Source organism: Bufo gargarizans, chromosome 8, assembly GCF_014858855.1.
Source record: "Bufo gargarizans isolate SCDJY-AF-19 chromosome 8, ASM1485885v1, whole genome shotgun sequence".
In the NCBI taxonomy this organism is placed as follows: domain Eukaryota; kingdom Metazoa; phylum Chordata; class Amphibia; order Anura; family Bufonidae; genus Bufo; species Bufo gargarizans.
In genome coordinates, this window is record NC_058087.1 from 52,102,630 (window position 1) to 52,124,633 (window position 22,004).

At 42.5% G+C, this 22,004-nt stretch overlaps 1 protein-coding gene and 1 long non-coding RNA gene across 26 annotated transcripts in view; one reads left to right on the plus strand and one right to left on the minus strand.

Annotated features, from left to right (window-relative positions):
• LOC122944467 lies at positions 1 to 6,080 on the minus strand. 2 transcript variants are annotated; one of them, XR_006391019.1, is made up of 4 exons: positions 5,943 to 6,080; positions 5,669 to 5,851; positions 4,862 to 4,896; positions 1 to 1,631 (listed from the first exon to the last, which is right to left on the minus strand). It is a non-coding gene; the product is annotated as an uncharacterized LOC122944467 (long non-coding RNA). The 2 variants fall into 2 exon arrangements; XR_006391020.1 differs by having other exon boundaries at positions 4,785 to 4,896.
• LRRFIP1 (LRR binding FLII interacting protein 1) overlaps positions 1 to 22,004 on the plus strand; it is a 134,670-nt gene that overhangs the window by 107,516 nt on the left and 5,150 nt on the right. For 7 of the 24 annotated variants that reach the window (XM_044302749.1, XM_044302752.1, XM_044302756.1 and 4 more), the window contains 4 exons: positions 1,620 to 1,712; positions 4,894 to 4,986; positions 6,062 to 6,173; positions 6,983 to 9,237. In XM_044302749.1, the coding sequence (XP_044158684.1) occupies positions 1,620 to 1,712; positions 4,894 to 4,986; positions 6,062 to 6,173; positions 6,983 to 8,436 (1,752 nt within the window). In that variant the 3' untranslated portion in view covers positions 8,437 to 9,237. Of the gene's footprint in view, positions 1 to 1,619; positions 1,713 to 4,893; positions 4,987 to 6,061; positions 6,174 to 6,982; positions 9,238 to 15,396; positions 15,447 to 16,410; positions 16,511 to 19,507; positions 19,583 to 21,265; positions 21,346 to 22,004 lie in introns of those variants that run through there. The other 17 variants (XM_044302748.1, XM_044302754.1, XM_044302765.1 and 14 more) reach the window with 10 other exon arrangements.

Sequence of the window (22,004 nt, forward strand, 5' to 3'; positions counted from 1 at the left end):
AGGACAAACTGACTCACTTGGATGAGATATCACACGTTTTATTACTCTTTTGGTTAAAGGGATATTCACATCTCGATATTTAGTGTAACCCATAATCTAAAAATGTATATAATGGCAAATTTATAAAAAATCTACCATTCATCCAGGATCCATTCGCTGTTTGGCAGCTATTGTCTCCAGTTACGTCCGCCACCGTCTGACAGCGGTTGCTCGTGTGTATACCGTTCGTTCAGTTTATAGAGTGAATGGCCAGAATCTCAGGAGCCCCCACTTGCCACTACCCAGCCACCTATCTGTATCTCTATAGGATGGCTCCCAGGCATGTACAGAAGTTCTGTGGTTCTTTATAGTACATGTAGCATTGGGAGTGTGCAAAACAAAGTCAGCAGCGCTGTGAGGTCCTCACAGGGGTGCTTGATTGACAGGCGGTGTGCACCACCCACAAATGCTCAGGATCCAAGGAATGTGGAGCCAGTGAACTTTAAATTCTGGTCGTCAGAAAATTGTGCTGAATGCAGCAGTTGGTTTCTTTCTAGTAAGGATTTCAATAGAGGGAAACAAATGCTTGAGATGGGTATAAAACTTTAAAGGGGTTGTCTCACTCCAGCAAATGGCAGTTATCATGTAGGTAAAGTTAAAGGGGTTGTCTCATCATGGACAATGGGACCATATCACTTGGATATGCCCCATTGTCTTATAGGTGTGGGTCCCACCGCTATATAGAGAACGGAGCCCTGCAAAGTGGTGGCTGGAGGACTCTGGTCCGGCCACCTCCAAGACGGCTCCCCATAGAAGTGAATCGGAGAGTACCGCCAGCGCTTGACTATTTTAGCTGGCCCCATAGAAAATGAATGGAGGGCGGCTGCGCAGGCGCAGTGTGCCCTCCTTTACTTGCGGGGCTCTGTTCTCGATATAGGTGCGGGTGCCATCGGTGGGACCCGCACGTATAAGACCATGGGGGCATATCCTAGCGATATGCCCCTATTGTCCATGATGAGACAACCCCTTTAGAACAAGGCACTTGCTAATGTATTGTGATTACCATATTGCCTCCTTTGCTGGCTTGATTAATTTTTCAATCACATTATACACTGCTCGTTTCCAGCGTTTACGACCACCCTGCAATCCATCAATGGTGGTTGTGCTTGGACACTGCAGGAAAAAGCACCGGCCTCTCTGGTGGCTGGGACTGTGCGGGCGTGCATAGGCAAACATGCACAGCGGCTCCCGTGCCGGCCACCTCGTATCTGCGCTGTAGCTGGGTCTGTAACCCCTGGATATGAGCAGTGTATAATGAGGTGGGAAAAATGAATCAAGCCAGCAAAGGAGGCAATATGGAGAATCACAATACATTAGTAAAAGCCTTGTATTAACTTTGTGTGATAAATGCCATTTGCTGAAGTGAGACAACCCCTTTATAAGTTTTATTTGTCTCCTTGAAACAGAATGGGGTGACCTTTAGTGATGACATTTACATCTGCATTTTGAGTGTCTTAGCTTCTTTATTCTGTTGCTGATGCCTGCTTCTTTTCTGTCTTGCCCAGTCTTTCCTTTTGATTCCACTTGAATTTCCTTTATTTTCTTTGTCTTTCTTTCTGCTGCCCTTTACTGACAATTAGGAAATTCGCCAACTGCAACAGAAACAAGAAATCAATGACCGTGAGATCTGTGACCTCAAGGAAACCATAGAATGGAAGGATAAAAAAATAGGGGTATGAATCCTTGTTAAGAATTTCTGTTAGTTGTTACGGGCTGAGCAGCCATGACTATAACAGGGAAATGACTTGGCAGTTAATGAGTTCCCAAGTAAGTAAAAATAGAGTCTGGACTATATGCAATCTCGCCCTCAGTCTAAACACATGTAAGGGAACCTGAAGACTGCGGCTTCATGCATGAGATGTATTGACAGGTTGTTGTCCAGCAAACAACCTCAGGGTCCTCCCTTTTCTAGGGATCGACTGATTATCAGTTTTACCGATATTATCGGCCGATATTCAGGATTTTGACCGCTATCGGTATCTGCATCTATTTTGCTGATATTCCCATAGCGTATGGGGAACACAGATCGCTCTGTTGTCAGTGCTCTCCGGGTTCCCCTTAGCAGCACAAGGGAGAAGGAAGCAGTGTCTCCTCCCCCTGTGCTGCTGCTGCCGCTGCCGCCAATGAAAGGACAGGGGACAAGAGAAGGGGAGGGGCTGTGGCCACTGCGCCACCAATGAAGAGAAATCTCTCATTCATTAATATACAGGAGGCGGGAGCTGCAGAATCACATAGCCGGCTCCCGACCTCTATGAGCTGTAGCTGCGATCTGCGGTAGTTAACCCCACAGGTGCCGCAGATCGCAGCTATTGCTCATAGAGGTCGGGAGCCGGCTATGTGATTCTGCAGCCAGCTCCCGCCTCCTGTATATGAATAAATGAGAGATTTATCTTCATTGGTGGTGCAGTTTCCCCCCAACCCCAGTATTAGACATTGGTGGCGCAGTGCGTTCCCCCCCAGTATTAAGCATTGGTGGCGCAGTGCGCCCCCCACCCCAGTAATAAAAACATTGGTGGCGCAGTGCGCCCCCCCACCCAAGCCCCCCCAGGATCCCCTCTCCCCTGCTCCTCCTATCGGCGCCCCAGCAGTGTAGGGCTCCGATCGGTTACCATGGCAGCCAGGACGCTATTGAAGCCCTGGATGCCATGGTAAGCTCCATGCTGCTGTGTGCACAAAGCATAGAGCAGCAGGGACAGTGTGAGCTCCTATTCACCCTGATAGATCTCTATCAGGGTGAATAGGACAAGGGTTCTAGTCCCTAAGGCGGCTAAAAGTTAGTTAAAAAAAAAAAATATATAAATGAAAAAAAGTTAAAAAAATAAAACACCAAAGTATTAAAGATTTACAAAAAAAATACACATTAACAATAAACATTAATTTTCAGCAGATTTGTGTAGGATTTATTTTATTTTTTTCAAAAATTAAAATTCCCAGAATATCGGTATAAATTATCGGCTATAGGCCTGAAAGTTCACAAATTATTGGTGTCGGCCATAAAAAAAACAAAATCGGTCGATCCCTACCCTTGTCTACCTGAACATAAAAAAACCACTTCTGTGAGATGGTTCAAGCCGCTTTACCCACTGAGGCCTGTGATTGGCTGCGGCGGTCAACATACAAAGCTACTTCCTGGTCCTGCGGGGACAGGAAGCGGCCAGGAACGGAGCAGCGGCAGGCCCGTGGACAGGGAGATAGGAGAGGATCCCAGGAGTTGACGACCCCAAGGCTGGACAACCCCTTGCATGCTAAAAGATCAGATAAGGGAAAAGCTTTTCAAATTACTTAGGATGGGATCTGATCTAGTTTTTGCCACTATTAGGCCCCTTTCACACTGGCGAGTTTTCCGCGCGGGTGCAATGTGTGAGTTGAATGCATTGCACCTGCACTGAATCAGGACCCATTCATTTCTATGGGGCTGTTCACATGAGCGGTGATTTTCACGCATCACTTGTGCGTTGCGTGAAAATCGCAGCAAGCTCTATTCTGTGCGTTTTTTCACGCAACGCAGGCCCCATAGAAGTGAATGGGGCTGCGTGAAAAATCGCAAGCATCCGCGGATGCGGTGCGATTTTCACGCATGGTTGCTAGGAGACTATCGGGATGGGGACCCGATCTTTATTATTTTCCCTCATAACATGGTAACAAGGGAAAATAATAGCATTCTGAATACAGAATGCATAGTACAGTAGTAGCGCTGGAGGGGTTAAAAAAAAAAATATATATTTTTTTAACTCCCCTTAATCCACTTGCTCGTGCAGCTCGGCTTCTCTTCTGTGCTGTGTACAGGGAAAGGACCTGTGGTGACGTCACTCCGGTCATCACATGATCTTTTACCATGGTGATGGATCATGTGATGACCGGAGTGACATCACCACAGGTCCTTTTCCTGTACACAGCACAGAAGAGAAGCCGGGCTGCGCGAGCAAGTGGATTAAGGTGAGTTAAAAAAAAAAAAAAAATTTAACCCCTCCAGCGCTACTGTACTATGCATTCTGTATTCAGAATGCTATTATTTTCCCTTATAACCATGGTATAAGGGAAAATAATAGCAATCTACAGAACACCGATTGATCCCAAGCCCGAACTTCTGTGAAGCCTTCTCACAGCTTTCCCTAGGCCAGTGATGACAAGTTTATCGGTCACATGGCCTAGGCGCAGCTCAGCCCCATTGAAGTGAATGGGACTGAGTGCAATACCAAGCACAGACACTATTCAATGTACGGCGCTGCGCTTGGTGAGCTGCAACTCACTGTAGCGGCTTCTCAAACCCCTACCAATTAGATACTGATGACAAGGAGAGAATGAAAAACCAACAGATGACTGCAGCATATCCAAAACGAGGGTCCTTTATTCACCAAATGTCCATAAACAATGTACCAAAAAGTATATAAATTGCAACGTTTCGGCTACATACTAGCCGTTGACCGTTGAGGATCTATGGTTGTGGACGAGCTGATGCATTCCTGAGGGAGTCTGCGAGGTACTGGTGCTGCTCTAAAGTGTTGTTGCTCTATCCAGAGGAAATCTCAGAAAACCCTTTTAGATTGCAAACTAAATACAAATGCGCTTTTAGTACTTTTTTGTAGCTTTCTGTTTCAAATAACACTACCATCATACTTAACCCACGTTTTTTCTAGCTATATGAAAAAAAAACTAGATGCACTCTTAAACTCAAAGGATCCTAAATGATATAAAAGACCCATTGTTCATAATATTATCAGATTTGTAATATATTTTCTTCAAACCTTGCACACCAATTCACATGACTTTTGCTGTACACTTGCTTCCCTCTGTGTTTCTGCCTCCTTCAGTATCATCTTACCTTTTCTTTCTTCCTTACTTCTGGAAGTGCAGGCTCTAGAGAGACAAAAAGAGTTTTTTGATCCTGTTCGGACTGAGCGTGATGCCCTCAGGGAAGAGGTGACCCACTTAAGGGAGGTGTTGAAGGTACAATGAATATAGTTTTAACCTGTTTTATTATGTATGTGCAGTGTTGTGAGTTTATATCATATAATTAATACCACATGTGCTGCACAAAGGACTACTAAGTCTCAGGCAGTCTGAGCATTTAAGCATCTCCTCTTCAGCTTCTAGTCTACGGCAGTGGCCTGCTAAAGTGCTTAAACAGATATATAGCGGTGCGGGCTTCCACCACAATTGACCTGTTGCAAGTGCGCTGTAAGCATCTGTGTTGGTCCCATGTTCACATGTGCCCACATTGCTAAAAAATAAAAATATGCAAATGAGCTTCTAGGAGCAACTGGGACGTTGCTGTTACTCCTAGAAGCCGAGCTCTTTCTGCAACTGCTGTGCCCTCTGCACTTTGATTGCCAGGGCCAGGGAGTGAAAATGTCATTACATCTGGCCCTGCCAATTAAAGTGGACAGGGCATGGCCGTTGCAGAGAGAGCTGAGCCTCTAGGAGTAACAGTAACAACCTTGTTGGCCCTAGAGGCTCATTTACATATATCAAAACATTGTTTTTCTTAGCAAGGCATGCACATATGAACACTAGACCAACACAGCTGTCTTCACCTGCCAAGCGCACGTGCAGCAGGTCAGCCAGTTCCATGCAGAAGCACACATTAGTACACAAGGAGGATGATGAGCAGATAGAATCTGGACTATACCTCTATGCATCATACAAATCCTATTGCTGTTACAAATATGTCTTCAGAAAGAAAATGCCAAGATTCTGGATCACAGTTGACCTTTAACAAGAAAAGTCTTGTGTCGCTGTACTTTACAGCCTCCCACTGTCTTTTCCCATGTATTCTTGGCAGCCAAAGATGAAAATGTCATCAAAATGTAAGCTGAAGTAATAAAAATAGGTACAAAAATTATTGTAGCTAAATCAAAGTGATATACAAAGTAAAAGGCTGTATAGCAGTTTCTGTACTGTACCTTTTTAGATTTGCTTATGCGCATTCATATCCAGTATCCAAAAGGCATTTTCGTTACCCATATCCAAAGGATGACTTGCCCTTTCTCCAGCAGCTGACACATACTTGTGTTCTATTTAGAAACATGGCATCGTGCTGGACTCGGACGGTACCCTGAATGGCGACTCTTCAATGGAACACCATGTAAATTCCGATGGTCCACCGGATCCTCCAGTTCGGGCAGTGTCAATGGGTAAGTGATTGTGTGAGCGATTCTTTTCCTGTTAAATCTTTCTGACAACAAGCTCTGTGCTGTGTAGCTTTCCACTAACCCTGCATGCTGTGCCTTGTGTAACTTCTGCAGCCTATTACCTTGTAAGGGTATTCTTCATCCAAAACAGCCTGCCTGTTCCACATTAAAGTAGACAGCTGTAAAAAGGCAAGCTAGCCTGTAAAACAAAAACCCGATGTAGACTGCAGCACTTGTTCACACCTGGATCGCGTGCTACATTTGGCTGGTAATTATTAGTTATTTGTGGATCGTAGTCGTTCATGTTCTGCACATGAAACTGTCATAGAGGCATGGGCTGTCTAAGAGCTTTAGTCTTTGGCATTTGGCCTGGCTACTTTGTTCCTTGTGAGGAACAATCCTAATGCCTTAAATGCTAAAGGAAATGTGTTTTAATCCCCCATCTACATTGTTACAGACTCTGGAGGCAACCTATCATCTCATTTGCATTTCACAGGTCTTGCTGATGTAGCATTAAAATCTACTGTAATTTTGACAGTATCACACCAAATTGATCCCTTCCACAGTAGAAAAAAGGATCTCATTGGCTTTTCAGGATGTAAAGAATCTGCTTTGCTTTGTTTCTTCTTTTCAACAACCATCCTGGCTTCCAGCGTTGGGATGTTACTTCCCTTGCACTATCCAACCTGTTGCTTTTCTACCTAATCTTGAGTAGAAAACATTGACTCCCTGTCTTTTTCTGACCTCTGCTGGGGGAAGTGGCTTTAGAAAATTACTGGATTCTTTATTTTGATTGTCCATGGTTTTTGTAGGAAAAACAGAAGGAACAATGGAAAAAAAGGAGACCTTGTCAGTGGTGGGTGAATGTCCACCTTCTGGGACTGAGCAAGATAGGCAGGAAACTGCACAAGATGCTCAGAAAGAAATTCCTATGCACGCTGAGGATGAAGATGTAACAAGAGATCACGCTAAGAAGGAAAATAACACAATTGTGGAAACTCAGTCTGTTGATGAGTGTAGCCATCTCAAATCTGAGACCAGTATAAATGAGCAGAAGGAAGAAATGTCTTGTGATATAAAAGAAAATAAGCAGGAGACGTCACAAACTGACATTTTGGAGAACCTTTCAGAAGTAGATGGGGAGACCACATTAGAGAAGAGTGATGTAAGTCCATCTGGAAGTGAGGTCTTCCAGGATGCCATAGACTTTGTTGATGAAACTTCCAGTTCATCGAATGAATTGAATGATGACATCACCGGTTGCGAGAGTGATGGTAAAAAAGAGGAACCTGAAAACAGCCAGCAGGAAAACATCAGTGAAGTAGATGATCAGTGCAGCTTGGATGGAGCTCCAAAGGAGGGAGATGAAGTTCCAAATGAAAATGCTGTCAATGTGCATAAGACTGAAGAGGATGAAGTTATAGAGGGTAAACAGGATAGTAGTAAAGAAAGCATAAGTGATGAAGAAAGTAGTACAGAATTGTCAGCTAGTAGTAAAGATGGAGATCTAGGTCATGAAGTACCTATTGAAGATCAGATCGAACCTCAGCAGTCTGAACATGAAGAATCTGGCTCACAGACTACTGAGGGTGAAAATAAACAGGATGAAAGATTATCTGCTGCGTACAGTGATGATATTGATCAAGGTAAGAATATTTCTTCATCTGAACATCCACCACAAGATGCATTATTAAAGAGTAACGACTTAGTTGCTCAGGTAGAAAGCAACAATGACAAAACATTAGACGTTTCTGAGTCTTGCACTGTTACTGAGAGTAATAGCATAACGAAGGATGAACCTATAAAAGACCATGTAATCCCAGACATGAGCAGTAGTCCAGCCGAGCAAGAACATGTTCCATTGGATGAAAGGCAAAGAGATGTTTCCTCAGAAAGTGAAGATCTTAAAGAAGTGGACCAAAAGGAAGAAGATACATTGTCAGATGACATAGTTTGCGATAACACCCAGAATGCAGATGATTCGGTGGCAAATGAAGCCGAAAGCCCCCCAAAAATTGCCCCACCTGAGGTTTTCGGTAGTGAAGGAGAATCCACACAAGAGGGTGAAGAAACTGATGATGACAATGATGATGATAATGGTACCATGCAAAGTGAAAAATACACTGGAGAGAGTGAAATACCCTGCACATCATTGGGATCATCAGTGGACAGACAATCTTTGGAAGATATTCGGATGGATGATGCCTCAGAGAAGAGTCCTAAGAAAGGGAAAGGCAAAAATAAAGATGACTGTGTTGTTTCCTGATGAAGCGGTGTGTGCGATTGCTCATGTTCTGTAGGTGTCTCTGTGGCACTGCTGAATGTTACTGAAAAATTATGCTTTTGCACTAGTACTACTATCAATTGCTTTGAAAGGAGCTGCATATCATGTTACTAAAATACAGGCTGTTGGCTACTTCAGTTATCGGGGGGTCCATATTTGCAGGAGCGCTACGGGAGATCGCTGTTCTAGAGCAAGGCGGCTTACCTTTTACAGGAGCTCCACCATTGGTCCATGGCAAAATTGAAAATGAATCCGTATTTATCTAACATTTGTGTCTGCACCGAGTATAACATCAGTGAGGCCGGCCTCACGGTTTAATAACCAGTGCTGCAGACGGACCAGTTACCCAAGACAAATATTTATTACAAGTTGCCACAGGCAATATGTTCTGTGTACACCAGTATAACCAATTCCTTTTGTCAGTGCCTGTACTCAGGTTGCACTTGCACTTCCTCTCCTACCTGTGTTCTGTACCGGAAAATGTAATTTGCCCCTCTAGACATCAGATGTGACGCTCTGGGTAAAAATATCCTAACCTTTATATTTATATAGTCCATTTTACTTAAGGAAGCACTACCACAAAATGTTTATCCTTTGCTTACCAGTGGATTTATTTGTGAATTACATGCCCCACTGAAGTCCTCTGAGGCACGTGAGCGGTATTTGGACGCATTGAATCTTAGGGTCCATTCACACGTCCGTTGTTTCTTTCCGATCTGTTCCGTTTTTTGCGGAACAGATCTGGACCAGTTCTGGACCCATTCATTTTCAATGGGTCCTGAAAAAAAATCAGACATTGTGCTGTCCGATTTTTTTTTCAGGACCCATTGAAAATGAATGGGTCCAGATCTGGTTCAGATCTGTTCCGCAAAAAACGGAACAGATCAGGAAAGAAACAACGGACGTGTGAATGGACCCTATGGACCCTTACAGCTTCTTGGACTGGAAGTCAGTTTTTTGGATGCATTCTCACGAGGCCCAGATGGATTGTCTCATAGAATGGAGAGAGAGGATTTCTGATCCACATATGTGACTCTGTAGGATTCGGTGAGTGAAAGTGCTGGTCACGTAGTGCAGCAGAAGACTGGAACAGAGCTCATGATTATACCACTGTTCTTCATGTACTGTGCTAACGCACTAAAGGATACACATTTTTGTGGGTGTGCTTTGCTAAGTGCATATGGTTACAGCACTGTACTTTACTTTTAAATAGATATCTTTCTTTACCTTGCTTAGTGTCCCCCTACTTTTACACCAAAACTGTAGTAAAATGTTTTTAAGAGTTTTAAAAAGGCCACATATAGTTTTATAGCAGAAAATGTTATTTATTTCTCTGGTCACTGGAGTTGCGTGATTTGAGCTGACATTCCATGTAAATGTAGTATAAATGCTCAAAAAAGTAATCGTGAGAACATCGCTCCGTCTTCTATATGTTGGTAGATGAAAAACTAGGTGTAGTGTTTCTTTGTAGGAATCATTTGAAGTACAAAAACAGTACAGAATTCCGTTATAAAGCATTATATACAGATCCAGCTCCACCTGTTTTGAAGAAATTATGTGGTCTCTCCTTTTAGATGGTTGCGGAAGACATGTAGACAGTTTACTATTATTCTCAGCAGATTAGTCGCACTAAAGAGGACCTGTCGCCACAAAATGCATTGTAATCTGCATGTAATAGAGCAGGAAGAGCTGAGCAGATTGTATAGTTTTATGGGAAAATCTTCAGTAAAACTTGTAATTTATACATTTAGGCTACTTTCACACTTGCTGCAGAGTGATACGGCAAGCAGGTCCGTCGCCGGAACTCCCTGCCGGCAATCTGTATGCAAGCAGACAGCATTTGTAGACTGATCCGTCTCTCCTTTGGTCATACGGACAAACGGATCAGTTTCTAATTTTTTTCCACATTTTGTAAAGGTCTGCGCATGCTCCGGCATTGCAGTATTTTTTATGGCGGATCCGGTACTAATACATTTCAATGAAAATGAATGCCAGATTCGGCATTCCGGCAACTGATCCGGAATTTTGGACGGAGATAATACTGCAGCATGCTGCGGTATTTCCTCCGTCCAAAATGGTGTTCAGTGACTGAACTGAAGACATCCTGATGCATCCTGAACGGATTTCTCTCCATTCAGAATGCATGGGGATAAAACTTATCAGTTCTTTTCCGGTATTGAGCCCCTGTGACGGAACTCGGTGCCGGAAAATAAAAACGCTAGTGTGAAAGTACCCTTAAACCTCTGCTTTTTCTGACTTTAGTTGTAAACGGGAGATCTTAGTGATTTAATAGCATTTGTTGTGTAAGGGTCCTTTCACATGGACCGATTATCGGGGAAGAGCGTTTGTATAAATGCTCGTTCCCGATAATTGATGTCCGCAATCGCCCGATGGTCCATCGGGTGATCGTGTCATTCCACCGGCACGGAAAATCATTGTTCCTGCGCAGCAGATTGGGGTGTATAAACAATGATCTGCTGCACTGGAACAATGATTTTCTAGGGGACAAGCGATCACTGCCCATACAGTAGAGGTGATTGCTGCATATAAATGCAGTAGTCACCCCCTCCCCTAGATGATCTGACAGTGATTGGGTGCATGTACTTCATTCCCAATCATCTGTCAAATAATTGGTCAGTATAAAAGGATCCTAAGGGCTGTATTACATTAAAAGATTTTGCAGACGATTATCGTCAAGGAAGCGTTTCTTCCCAGCTTTTTAGTGGAGGAGAGCACTGCTATTACATGCAGCTATCTCCTCCAGAGTATGGGGAGGAGCAATCGCTAATGCAATAGTTCATCCCCATACTGACTTGTTGTTCGGCGGAAGCAGATCGTGATTAGACAGCACAATCTGCTGCGGGCAAACAATGATTTTTGAGTCTGCTTAAAAATCTGCATTGCCCGATGAACGGCAGCAGTATTGCATTGCCCAATCATCACATCGGCCAGAGTAATACAGACTAAAGTGTGTATACAGATAACTATCAGTCACTGATGGCACCTCCCCCATGTACAATTGAAGTCAGAAATAGCAAAAGTTTAAATGTATAAATTACAAGTTTTTTACTGAATCTTTTCCCAAAATGCTCAGCTCCTCCTGCTCTATAACATGCCTCCTGCAGATTTCATTGTATTTCATGGTGACCGGTCCCTTTAAGCTAGGAGTCGTATTATCAGCCACTTACCTGCTACAAACTGCCACTTTTCCAAGATCACTATAACTATTTTAACCTCAATTTCAGCTAATTGTTATTATAAAACAAAACATAATCCTAAAATTGAGTAGCAATCACAGTAGAAGTAGACCTTTAGATCTCTGCCTTTTATATTACCATACTTTAGATCTGAAGTGGAATGACGGGAGTCTGCTACTTTGTACTGCCTGAAATCTATAGAGATAAGTGGAAATAGTCTGAACTGGACTATGCTATGGGCATAAAATTAAGGGCGTTTTACATTCTAGATACTAAAATGTTCCAAGAAGAAAACACTACCTACCTGTTATGGTTTCAGTGCTGCACTGCCATCATGTGGCAGATCATGGACACTGTATCGCCTGAGTAATCTGAAGTCCTACTTCTGTTTTTGTCAAATATATGTGACAAGTCTACTCTGCATCTATGCACACTTACAGCTTTAGAACTACAAATTAGGCCTTGTTGTACATATACTGTACTGTGTGGTTGCTCCTTGATGTGAGGGTCTGCGATATACTGTACTTGGGGTGTATGAAATTTCTAGTTACAATACATTCACATTTTGTGAATCTGCATAGTACGATATACCAGCTCTGCTTTCCTATATGCAAAGGTATGAGTTCTAAAGTACTGTCTAAATTACAGTCTAAATTTCCTGATGAAAATGGAAAAAAATGTAAATGTAATAAAGAAGGATGGAGATTGTCTGAACATTCTAAACTGTATATTCTGGAAATAAATTTTATTGGGCAGAAACAGAAAATGCTTCCTGATTTCTTTACAATACATTTTTTCTTCCTAATCAAGAATGATTTAATTGGATTCTTTAATATGAAATATTACTAGAATAAAATATCAGGCACTTCTAATAAACCCGAGCCTTGCGTGCATTTAAAGAGAGAGATAATGACTATAAAGAAATGATATGCAATTTACTAATTTACCTTGTCCAGAGATATGAGCTCATTGAATGGAAGCCTTTGTTATTCACTCCCGACAGATGAGACTTTGTCCAGTCATGTGGCAATCACACAAGTGCATGGCTTTTTACTGTACAGTTGTCTCTAAGGGTCCATTCACACGTCCGTAGTGTATTGCGTATCCGCAATAAACCTGGCCGGCACCCCCACAGAACTGCCTATTCTTGTCCGCAATTGCGGACAAGAATAGGACATTGTTCTATTTTTTTCCAGAAGATCGGGTCCATGCTCCGCAGATGCGGAGAGCACATAGTGTGCTCTCCGCATCCATTCCTGCCCCATTGAGAATGAATGTGTCTGCACCCGTTCCGGATATTGCGGAACGGATGTGGACCCATTCCACGGACGTGTGAATGGACCCTTATAGTGAATCGTGATCCTCTATGATCAGAGGATTTCATCCGCTGGAAGGAAGCATTGACTGTTACCATACAAGGACTACAATCAGAAATATAATGCAGATTAGTAAATTGCATAACATTTGAATGGGTTTCGGGCTGATGAATTATTTTAAAACCTGGCTCATATGGTGTAAAATACCTGATATATCTTAGCAAGCTCCCTGCTGCTCCCATCACAACGCTTCCTGGGTCCCTGCTGGTGTCTACTTCCTGGTCCCTTTCGACAGGAAGGAAATGACGGCTCAGCTAATCCCTGGCTGCAGCAGTCATCTGCCTCAGTGGTCATTTTCCAATCATTTTTGATTTTGTCAAGAGGAACCAGAAAGTAGAGACCAGTGGGGGACAGGTAAGTGAGGATTTTATGCTGATCTGAGCCTGTTTTCTTCAGCTGGACAACCTTTAAAAAGTAAGAATAATATACTGTGTCGTGTTTAAACAGGATATTAAGGTTTTAATACTATTTGAAATCTTGTCTTTTACTGAAATGAAATCACTGGGAATTCCAAACTTGGCTATTCGGAGCTAAAGAAAAGGAAGAATTGAAGTCTAATCAGATCGTCCACTGTTCCAACACCCCTTGATTCTTGGAATTGGTCAGTTAAGGGTACAGCTACACAGCGACGCCGGATGCCTGGATCACAGGGGCATCGCAGTGTAGAGATGATCCCATAGAAATAAATGAGGTTGTGTGCAGTGACTGCAAACCCTCAATCGCAAAAAATCCAACTGCTGGAATTTTTGCAAGTCAGGGGTCGGGGCACACGTACGACTTGAACTGCGACAATATTCATTTCTATGGGGTCACCTTAACACTGCGATGCCCCTGCGATCCTGGCTGCGACCGTTGTCACGTTGTAGCCGTACCCTTAAAGCCAGGTTTGGACAAAACTGAACCTCAATCATCGGCTCGAAATCTCAGATTGTGAACCAGGCCTAAAGGCTCTAGCATACAGGCCCCAACTCCATGCATTTTCTATATTATGTAAATGCAGACGGACAGACATTACAGCAGATACAATAGTGAAGGAGACCTTTCATGAAATATGTATGTGTGATAGTTTCTGTGTGAACAAGGATTTGCATGGATTTAGTTAGATCTTGGCTTATTACATCAGATTGCCTTAACACGCTTTTTATATGTGGTTTAATTGCATGTGTAAGCAATAGATGGTATACCTGCACATACATAGAGTACACTAATAGCACAGCATGTGAAAGTCTGAAACTGAGTGAATGCTATACTTCCTCTTATGTGTCTATAGACAAGTCCACCGAGATTCTGAAATTATCATTTAGCATCCGCTGTTTCCTCCTCTTTATAATATAAACCTGTCCCAGTGATAACCTGATTGCCACGAGTTTCTTCTTCTAAAAACTCAGCTCATATTAGGGTATATTCACACAACAGTATGTATTCTGAGGTCTGCAGAACACTGATCCTAAGAACACAGATACCGTCCATATGACGTCTGCATTTTTCAGGGACCCATTGACTTTAATGAGTCTATAGCCTTCAGCATTTTGTGGGCATATACTATCTTTTTGCAGACATATGGATGCAGAAACTACAAGAATTTGTGTGCTTTCTGCATTCGTATGTCCATTCTGCAAATGATGGAACATCTCCTATTCTTGGCCACAAATGTGGACCACAGACCAACTGAAGTCAGTGGGTCTGCAAAAAATGCGGAGGTCACACAGACGGTATCTGTATTTTGTGGATCAGTGTTTTGAGGACAGCAAAATACATACGGTCGTGTGAATGTACAGGCCACACGTTTCTCCTGCAGGAGCTGTTACATGGTAATGTAGTGGGACATGGTGAATATAGTTGGATATTAAGCAGATTATCCTCATCTGTGATATTCCTGTGTCGTAGCCGCACATGGAAAGGGTCCACGTTTTTGTTGATGCTTCAACGCTCATTAATATTTGTTCAGTATAGACAGTACTAGCTATACAACACAACAGGGAGACAACTTTCCATGTACAGACTGTTGAAATAAGAGACTCCTATGAGTGGGATATCTGGAATGTCACCCCAAAGTGTAAATTACTGGTAGACCCTACACACGACCAAGAAGTTGGGGATTGTGTTGGGAATCTGCATGAAGGTTCATTGGCATGTTATCTACATTAAAGGGGTTTTCAGTCCTTTCAGTCGGTTGATCAGTTTGGGCATCAGGAGTTGGATCCCGACCAATCTGATGTGGATGATCTGTCCTAAGGCAATCCTGGAAAGCCCCTTTAATCATTTAGCTCTGTGTGTGTTCACTTTTTCATATTCTTTCACTCTTCTTTCGTTCACTTTGACTTTTTCCCTTCTGTCTTTGACTTGTTTTATAAACTTTCTTCTCAAAGAGATCAGGCTGAAGAAGCTAATGGATGAGAGAGAGAGCTTTCTGGAGCAGGTAATGGAAGACTAGATCTGAAAAGTTTTCAGCTTGATCTGTTCACTAAAGTTTATAGATTGGAAGATTATCAGTGTTTCAGCTCTACCTTTCCTCAGCTTGGGTTAATTTGGGTTCCTTTGAATTGGAAAGTTTTTCTCACTATTTTTATTTTTCTATTTTAAATTTTTATCCATTTGCCTTAAAGGGAACCTGTCACCTGGATTTTGTGTATAGAGCTGAGGACATGGGTTGCTAGATGGCCGCTAGCACATCCGCAATACCCAATCCCCATAGCTCTGTGTGCTTTTATTGTGTAAAAAAACCGATTTGATACATATGCAAATTAACCTGAGATGAGTCCTGTCCCTGAGATGAGTCACATACAGGACTCATCTCAGGTTAATTTGCATATGTATCAAATCGGTTTTTTACACAATAAAAGCACACAGAGCTATGGGGACTGGGTATTGCGGATGTGCTAGCGGCCATCTAGCAACCCATGTCCTCAGCTCTATACACAAAATCCCGGTGACAGGTTCCCTTTAAGGTTAAAATTCATATTAAATTTAAACCGATGCCCACTCGGCAATCAATCAATACTTTTAAGTGATTTGATTAGTTGCTGTGGGCAACTGCTCCACTTTTTGACGAGTAGTTCTCATTTACCCTACATGATTATAGAAGATTAAATTAGTTTCGGCCCAGGCCAGCTTCTCACTCGCACTACTAGTAGCATGAAGGTGGTTTCGGGTTCTTTTGGAGGTGGCATTTCTACTGTGAAGGAGAACCTGAGACTGGCATCCTTGAATTATTATTAGTTCTACATTGTGCATACTGAATGCAGAAGAAGCTAGCTGTGATGACTGCCCATTGTGTGAGGACTTTCGAGTGTTTTGCCATAGGTGGTGGTTATTTTGTGATCTGTTGGACATTGTGCACATTACCAGCATATATGCCAATTCTGAATATTATCTTGACTCAGATTAAGAAGCTCAAAGGCCAGCTGGAAGAGAAAAGCCTCAGGAACAGAAGCCCGGAAAATGCAGACATTGAAAATATGGAGAATGGCAATGATGTGCAAAGTGAGCAGGCTTTAACCTATGTAATCTACATGAATGTAACTCCAGGAAACCACAGCATTTGGTACCTCTGAGCATGTCCACTAAATATCTGCAGGACTAAAAGGGGATATGCGTGTCATAGGGTGATTAAAAGGGAGTAACAATATGTAGCAGAGCTGAGTTTGTTTGTAAGGCAATACGGGGGAAATGCATCATTCCCCTGCCTGTTTTTGGCTTTATAAATGCCATTGTGACTATTGGATGGTATAGATGGTATTTTACGCCACCCTGGCACATTCATCATTATTTATGCCAGAAACTAGCAAAAATAATTATTGACTTCTACAGCAGCTCTGAGCTGGAGTGGATTTCATTCTGGCGCATGGGTTGCCGGAAGAGGCATTTAATTTATGATGAGGGAGATGCTGGTCTTGTTTTTATTGAGCTGAAGATATTAGACTTGTTTGGTTGACCCCTGCATGGTAAAACATTAATAGAACAGTATTGGAGATTAGCGAATTTCAGATTTAGAATTTCGTTCACGCTTCATTTATTGGTAAAAGGTGAATTGTGTTATGGATTCTGTTACCTCGGACCATAATGCAATTCTATGACTAAATGCCTTTAGAGGCATTCCGTTATTCATTCCGTCATAATAGAAGTCTGTGGGCTGCATAACTGATCTGTCCCGTTTCTGTTATGCAGGAGAGGACTCCCCTGCATAACGGAAAAGGGACGGATCCGTTATGTAGCCCATAGACTTCTATTATGACGGAATGCCTCTAAAGGCATTCCGTTATGCATTCCGTCATAGAATTGCATTATGGTCCGTGGTAACGGAATCCATAACGCAATTCACATAAGTAACCTTGCCTGATTAGGACTTTAAAAAGAAAATAACAAGTCTTTATTAAATGTTACACTTAAAATTGGAGTTGCGACCTCTCATTTATAGCTTCTATTATTCGGGCAGGGTATAACCCCAGACAGTGGGGAGAGGTGTAGTGAATTTTAGCGCTTATGCTTCCTATCTCAAGCTCCCTGGATTGTGTATAGCTCGAGTGTACCTCATATACCCTATAAAACATGGGTTACACTACATCAGCCCGTAATAGCAGCCATGTACCCGTAGCATTCAACATTGTACTATACTGTAGCAGTCACAATGTTGTAGCAGCACATATATTCCAATAACCGTCACTGTATGGAGCCGGTAAGTAGAATTGCTGCACTTCACTGCCTATTAGAGAAACCGCTAGAGGGATCAGCTAGTTTTAACCAGAACTAAGATAGTATGGTCTACATAAATGACCTAGTGTCCTCTCATTGACACTATTCCTGGTACGCTCGTCCCCTATGCTGTTTCTGTATCTATCTACCGCTCAACGCGTTTCTGTGCAAGAGTGACCCTGCACGTCATCAGGAGCAGGTATTATCAAACGCACATAGTGGCGTGCAGACTGGCAGTATTTAGGCGCTGTTACAACCATGACACAATTCACCTTTTACCAGTAAACAAAGTGTAAACTAATTTCATAACCGGAAATTCGCTCATCTTTAAACAGTGAGTATGGTAACAAACTCAGCTCTGCGAGATCTTCATACACAGTATTTTATCCATCTAAGCCTCTGTGCAGAAGCCACATATTTAAAGAGTTAGGCTACTTTCACACTTGCGGCAGGACGGATCCGACAGGCTGTTCACCATGTCGGATCCGTCCTGCGGCTATTTCGCCGTGCCCGCGGACCGCCGCTCCGTCCCCATTGACTATAATGGGGATGGGGGCGGAGCTTCAGCGCAGCGGTGCACGGAGAAAGCCGCCGGACTAAAAAGCCTGACATGCAGTAATTTTAGTCCGGCGCCCTTTCTTTTAAACGCTTCTAAATAGCCCCCAAATAATTTTTGTGATATACTTTATTAATGAATTATGTTGTTTTGCAACTTTAAAGAAGTACCCAAAGTTCATGATGGCTCTGCTTCTTAAAATAATCGTTCCCGTACAGCACTGGCTTGTCAGCGCTGTACAGTGTACGGATTTCTGCTGCTGTGAAGAACGCTGCACAGGACGGAGCACAGATCGCTGTCCTGCCTGCGCTCCCCCAAAGCTAATTCTGGCACAGCACATCGGTACCCTCTGCCCTGTACCGATGTGCTCTGCCAGGTTTTAGCTGATCGGAGCGGGCTTCTGCATGTACCCGCGCTCCTCTAAGCTCAAGGCTCTCTATACCAGAATTAGCTTTTGGGGAGTGCAGGCAGGACAGCGATCTGTGCTCCCTCCACAGCAGAAGAAATCCGTACAGCGCTGTACCAGATTGATGATTTTCAGAAGCCGTGCTATTATAAACTTTGGTTACCTTTTTGACTTGCAAAACAACAAAATTAATTAATAAAGTATCTTACCAAAATGGTTTGGGGGCTATTTAGAGTTTTCAAAAGCAACTTATGTAAAAGTTCAGTTACTCGTTAATGCCAAGGAAGGGACTAGGATCCCGTCCTGTGAGATTAGGAAAGCTTTGGGAGAGGCTTTCATGATCTCACAGGATGGGAGCCCTGTTTGGCAAAATGGCAAAGAAAACGTATACTTAGCGATTCCATCCTGTAAGATTAGGACAACTTGGGGAGAGATTTTCGTGATCTTACAAGATGTAGGGATACCATCTTATGACAAGTGAATCGTGCATTAATAGTCAGTCACTTTTGTATTTTAGTGCCGTTTATTTTTTTTTCCACCATCCTTTTACTACCTCCCGGACTTTCTCAATACAGTGACTTGGAAGCAGCACCTAGGACACCTTTTGTGCACATGACATAACAATATTACATACAGTGTATAAGAGCGTACAGCGGTGTTCACTTAGGATGTATTTTTATTATACCATTAATTGAACTTGTTTATGGCTTTCTTACAACCGTCGGACTACAGGCTGTTTTATGACAGACCTTCACCATGACTCGGTTACAGCACTGGATATTATATATAACATTCAAATGATATATTCATACTCCCATTATTATAGACCTAAGTAGCTCTACACAGCTCTGCAGACCCAGGGGGACAGTGACGCCATCACTTCAGGATTCATTTTTGACAGGTTTGTTTTAAAACTTGCTAATCCAAATTCCCTGCTCTGTATGTTCATATTATCTGACAAGGGCTTTTCAGGGCTCTTTGGAGCAAGACTTAAGAACTGCAGTTAATGTCGGAGGACATTTTGGTTATACCTGCAATCTAAAGGCCATCTGTTGTGAAACTGTAGATCGACTGGTTGCAGAGAGTGAATGAGTATACAGTACTTAGTGATTGGCAGAAAGATGGTGCCTGTCAGTGGGGCCGGTTGCCAGATTCTTAAAGGGAATCTGTCGGCTCCAAAACACCCCCAAAATAGCGTAAGCGGTGTATACTATAAGTGATCCCGAATCTGGTTGTCATTTTTATCTTCATATTCACTTGCATTGTAATGATGTACTCCCACAAACCAGCAGTAAAAGGCATTGAGAGGACTCCTCTTTGAGTCCACAGTATTATGTGCATGAGAATGGGAGTCCCCTCATTGCATTCTACTGCTGGTTTGTTGGTGCACAGCGTTGGAACGTGAATATGAGGATGAAAATGACATAACTGGACTCGTCACTTACACTGCTTACTCCAGTTTGGGGGGGTTTCTGAGCTGACAGATTCCCTTTGAAGGCCTTGGCTTAAAGGGAACCTGTCACCGGGATTTTGGGTATAGAGCTGAGGACATGGGTTGCTAGATGGCCGCTAGCACATCCGCAATACCCAGTCCCCATAGCTCTGTGTGCTTTTATTGTGTATAAAAACTGATTTTATACATATGCAAATTAACCTGAGATGAGTCAGAGCTTGAAAGTATGACTCTTCTCTGGTCACACAGGTAAGATATCTTTTATGTTAATTTGCATATGTATCAAATTGGGTTTTTTTACGCAATAAAAGCACACAGAGCTATGGGGGCTATTGCCGATGTGCTAGCGGCCATCTAGCAACCCATGTCCTCGGCTCTATACCCAAAATCCCGGTGACAGGTTCCCTTTAAGAACATTTATCATCTAGCTACAGGAGAAATGTATGATCACCGAAGGTTTCAACCAGTCCCTTGGGTGAATGGAGCAGAATACTTGCATGGCCGTCACTCCATACATTTCTATGGGACTGATTGAGATAGGCAAGCATTGTATCGACACTTTGGAGTCCCATAGACAGTGGTCATGTATGTGCACAGCTGCTTCATTCACATGGGAATCAAGAACCCCCGCGATTGATGAGAGGCTCAGTGGTCGGGACCATACGTTTATCACCTATTCACAGGATAAAATGATGTTTGTGGGCCAAACCTTTTAATTTACAGTTATTAACATCCATAAGACGTTTTATGCCTCCTGCACAAAATGGGGATCATAGAAAAACCCTTGTTTTATAAGATGTGCACTAGTATAGGCTACATAAAATAAGTGCGTTGGCTGAACCCTGCATTCCTCTATGCTTTCCGCTTGGTGAAGGAGATTTACCAAAACTGGTGTAAAGGAAAACTAAGCAACCAATCAGATTCCACCTTTCATTTTCCATAGCAGCTCTGAAAAAGGTTGAATCTGATGGTCGCTATGTGCAACTAAGCCAATTTTCCTTTATACCAGTTTTGATAAATCTCCCCAGAATGTATTTCTGCACACTATATATCTGTGATGTAAATTACTTTTTTATAACTTTTTCGTTTACGCATTTATTTCCTTTTTCTTTCTTTTTTTTTTATATTTAGGAGATGCCAATAGACAAATCAGTGACCTCAAGTTTAAACTCACCAAATCCACACAAGAGATAACCGCCCTAGAACAGAATGTGAGTTCTTTCACAGATTGCATGGAACATGGTCGTACTGTTTATATCTCTTAGGTCTCATGCACACGGCTCTATTTTCGGTCTGCTTCAAATCCACTAGTTTTTTTGTTATCATATAGCTTGTGGACCCATTTATTTTTATATGGGGCCACAAAAAATACACTGTCTGCATCCATGTGGCCATGCTGCAAATGATAGAAAATGACCTATTATTTGCTTTGCGACAAGAATAGCATTTTTACAATGGGGAGAGAGAAAAGTGTGCGATGCACATTCATCTCATCTGTAATTTGTGGACCCCAAAATTTACATGGTCGAGTGCAGGAGGCCTTACTATGCTGTAACATAACATGGGATCCTTATAATACTACGTTTCCCCTGAATCAGCTCTTGGGGCACACAGTCATTTCAGTTTTTTTGTGGCCCCATGGAAGATGATAAAAATTGTTGATTTGACATTTTTTTTGTCAGTTCACCTCCCACAAAAAATTTAATAAAAAGTGATCAAAAAGTCATACACCCTCCGTACATGTAAAAATTCTTAGTTTTTTTCCAAAAGTTTTTAATTTTTTTCAGTGTTAAAACTGAAGAAAAACTATACATCTGTGGTACTGCATAGGAAACGGTGTAATCTCCCCCCCCCCCCCCCCTCCCCCTTG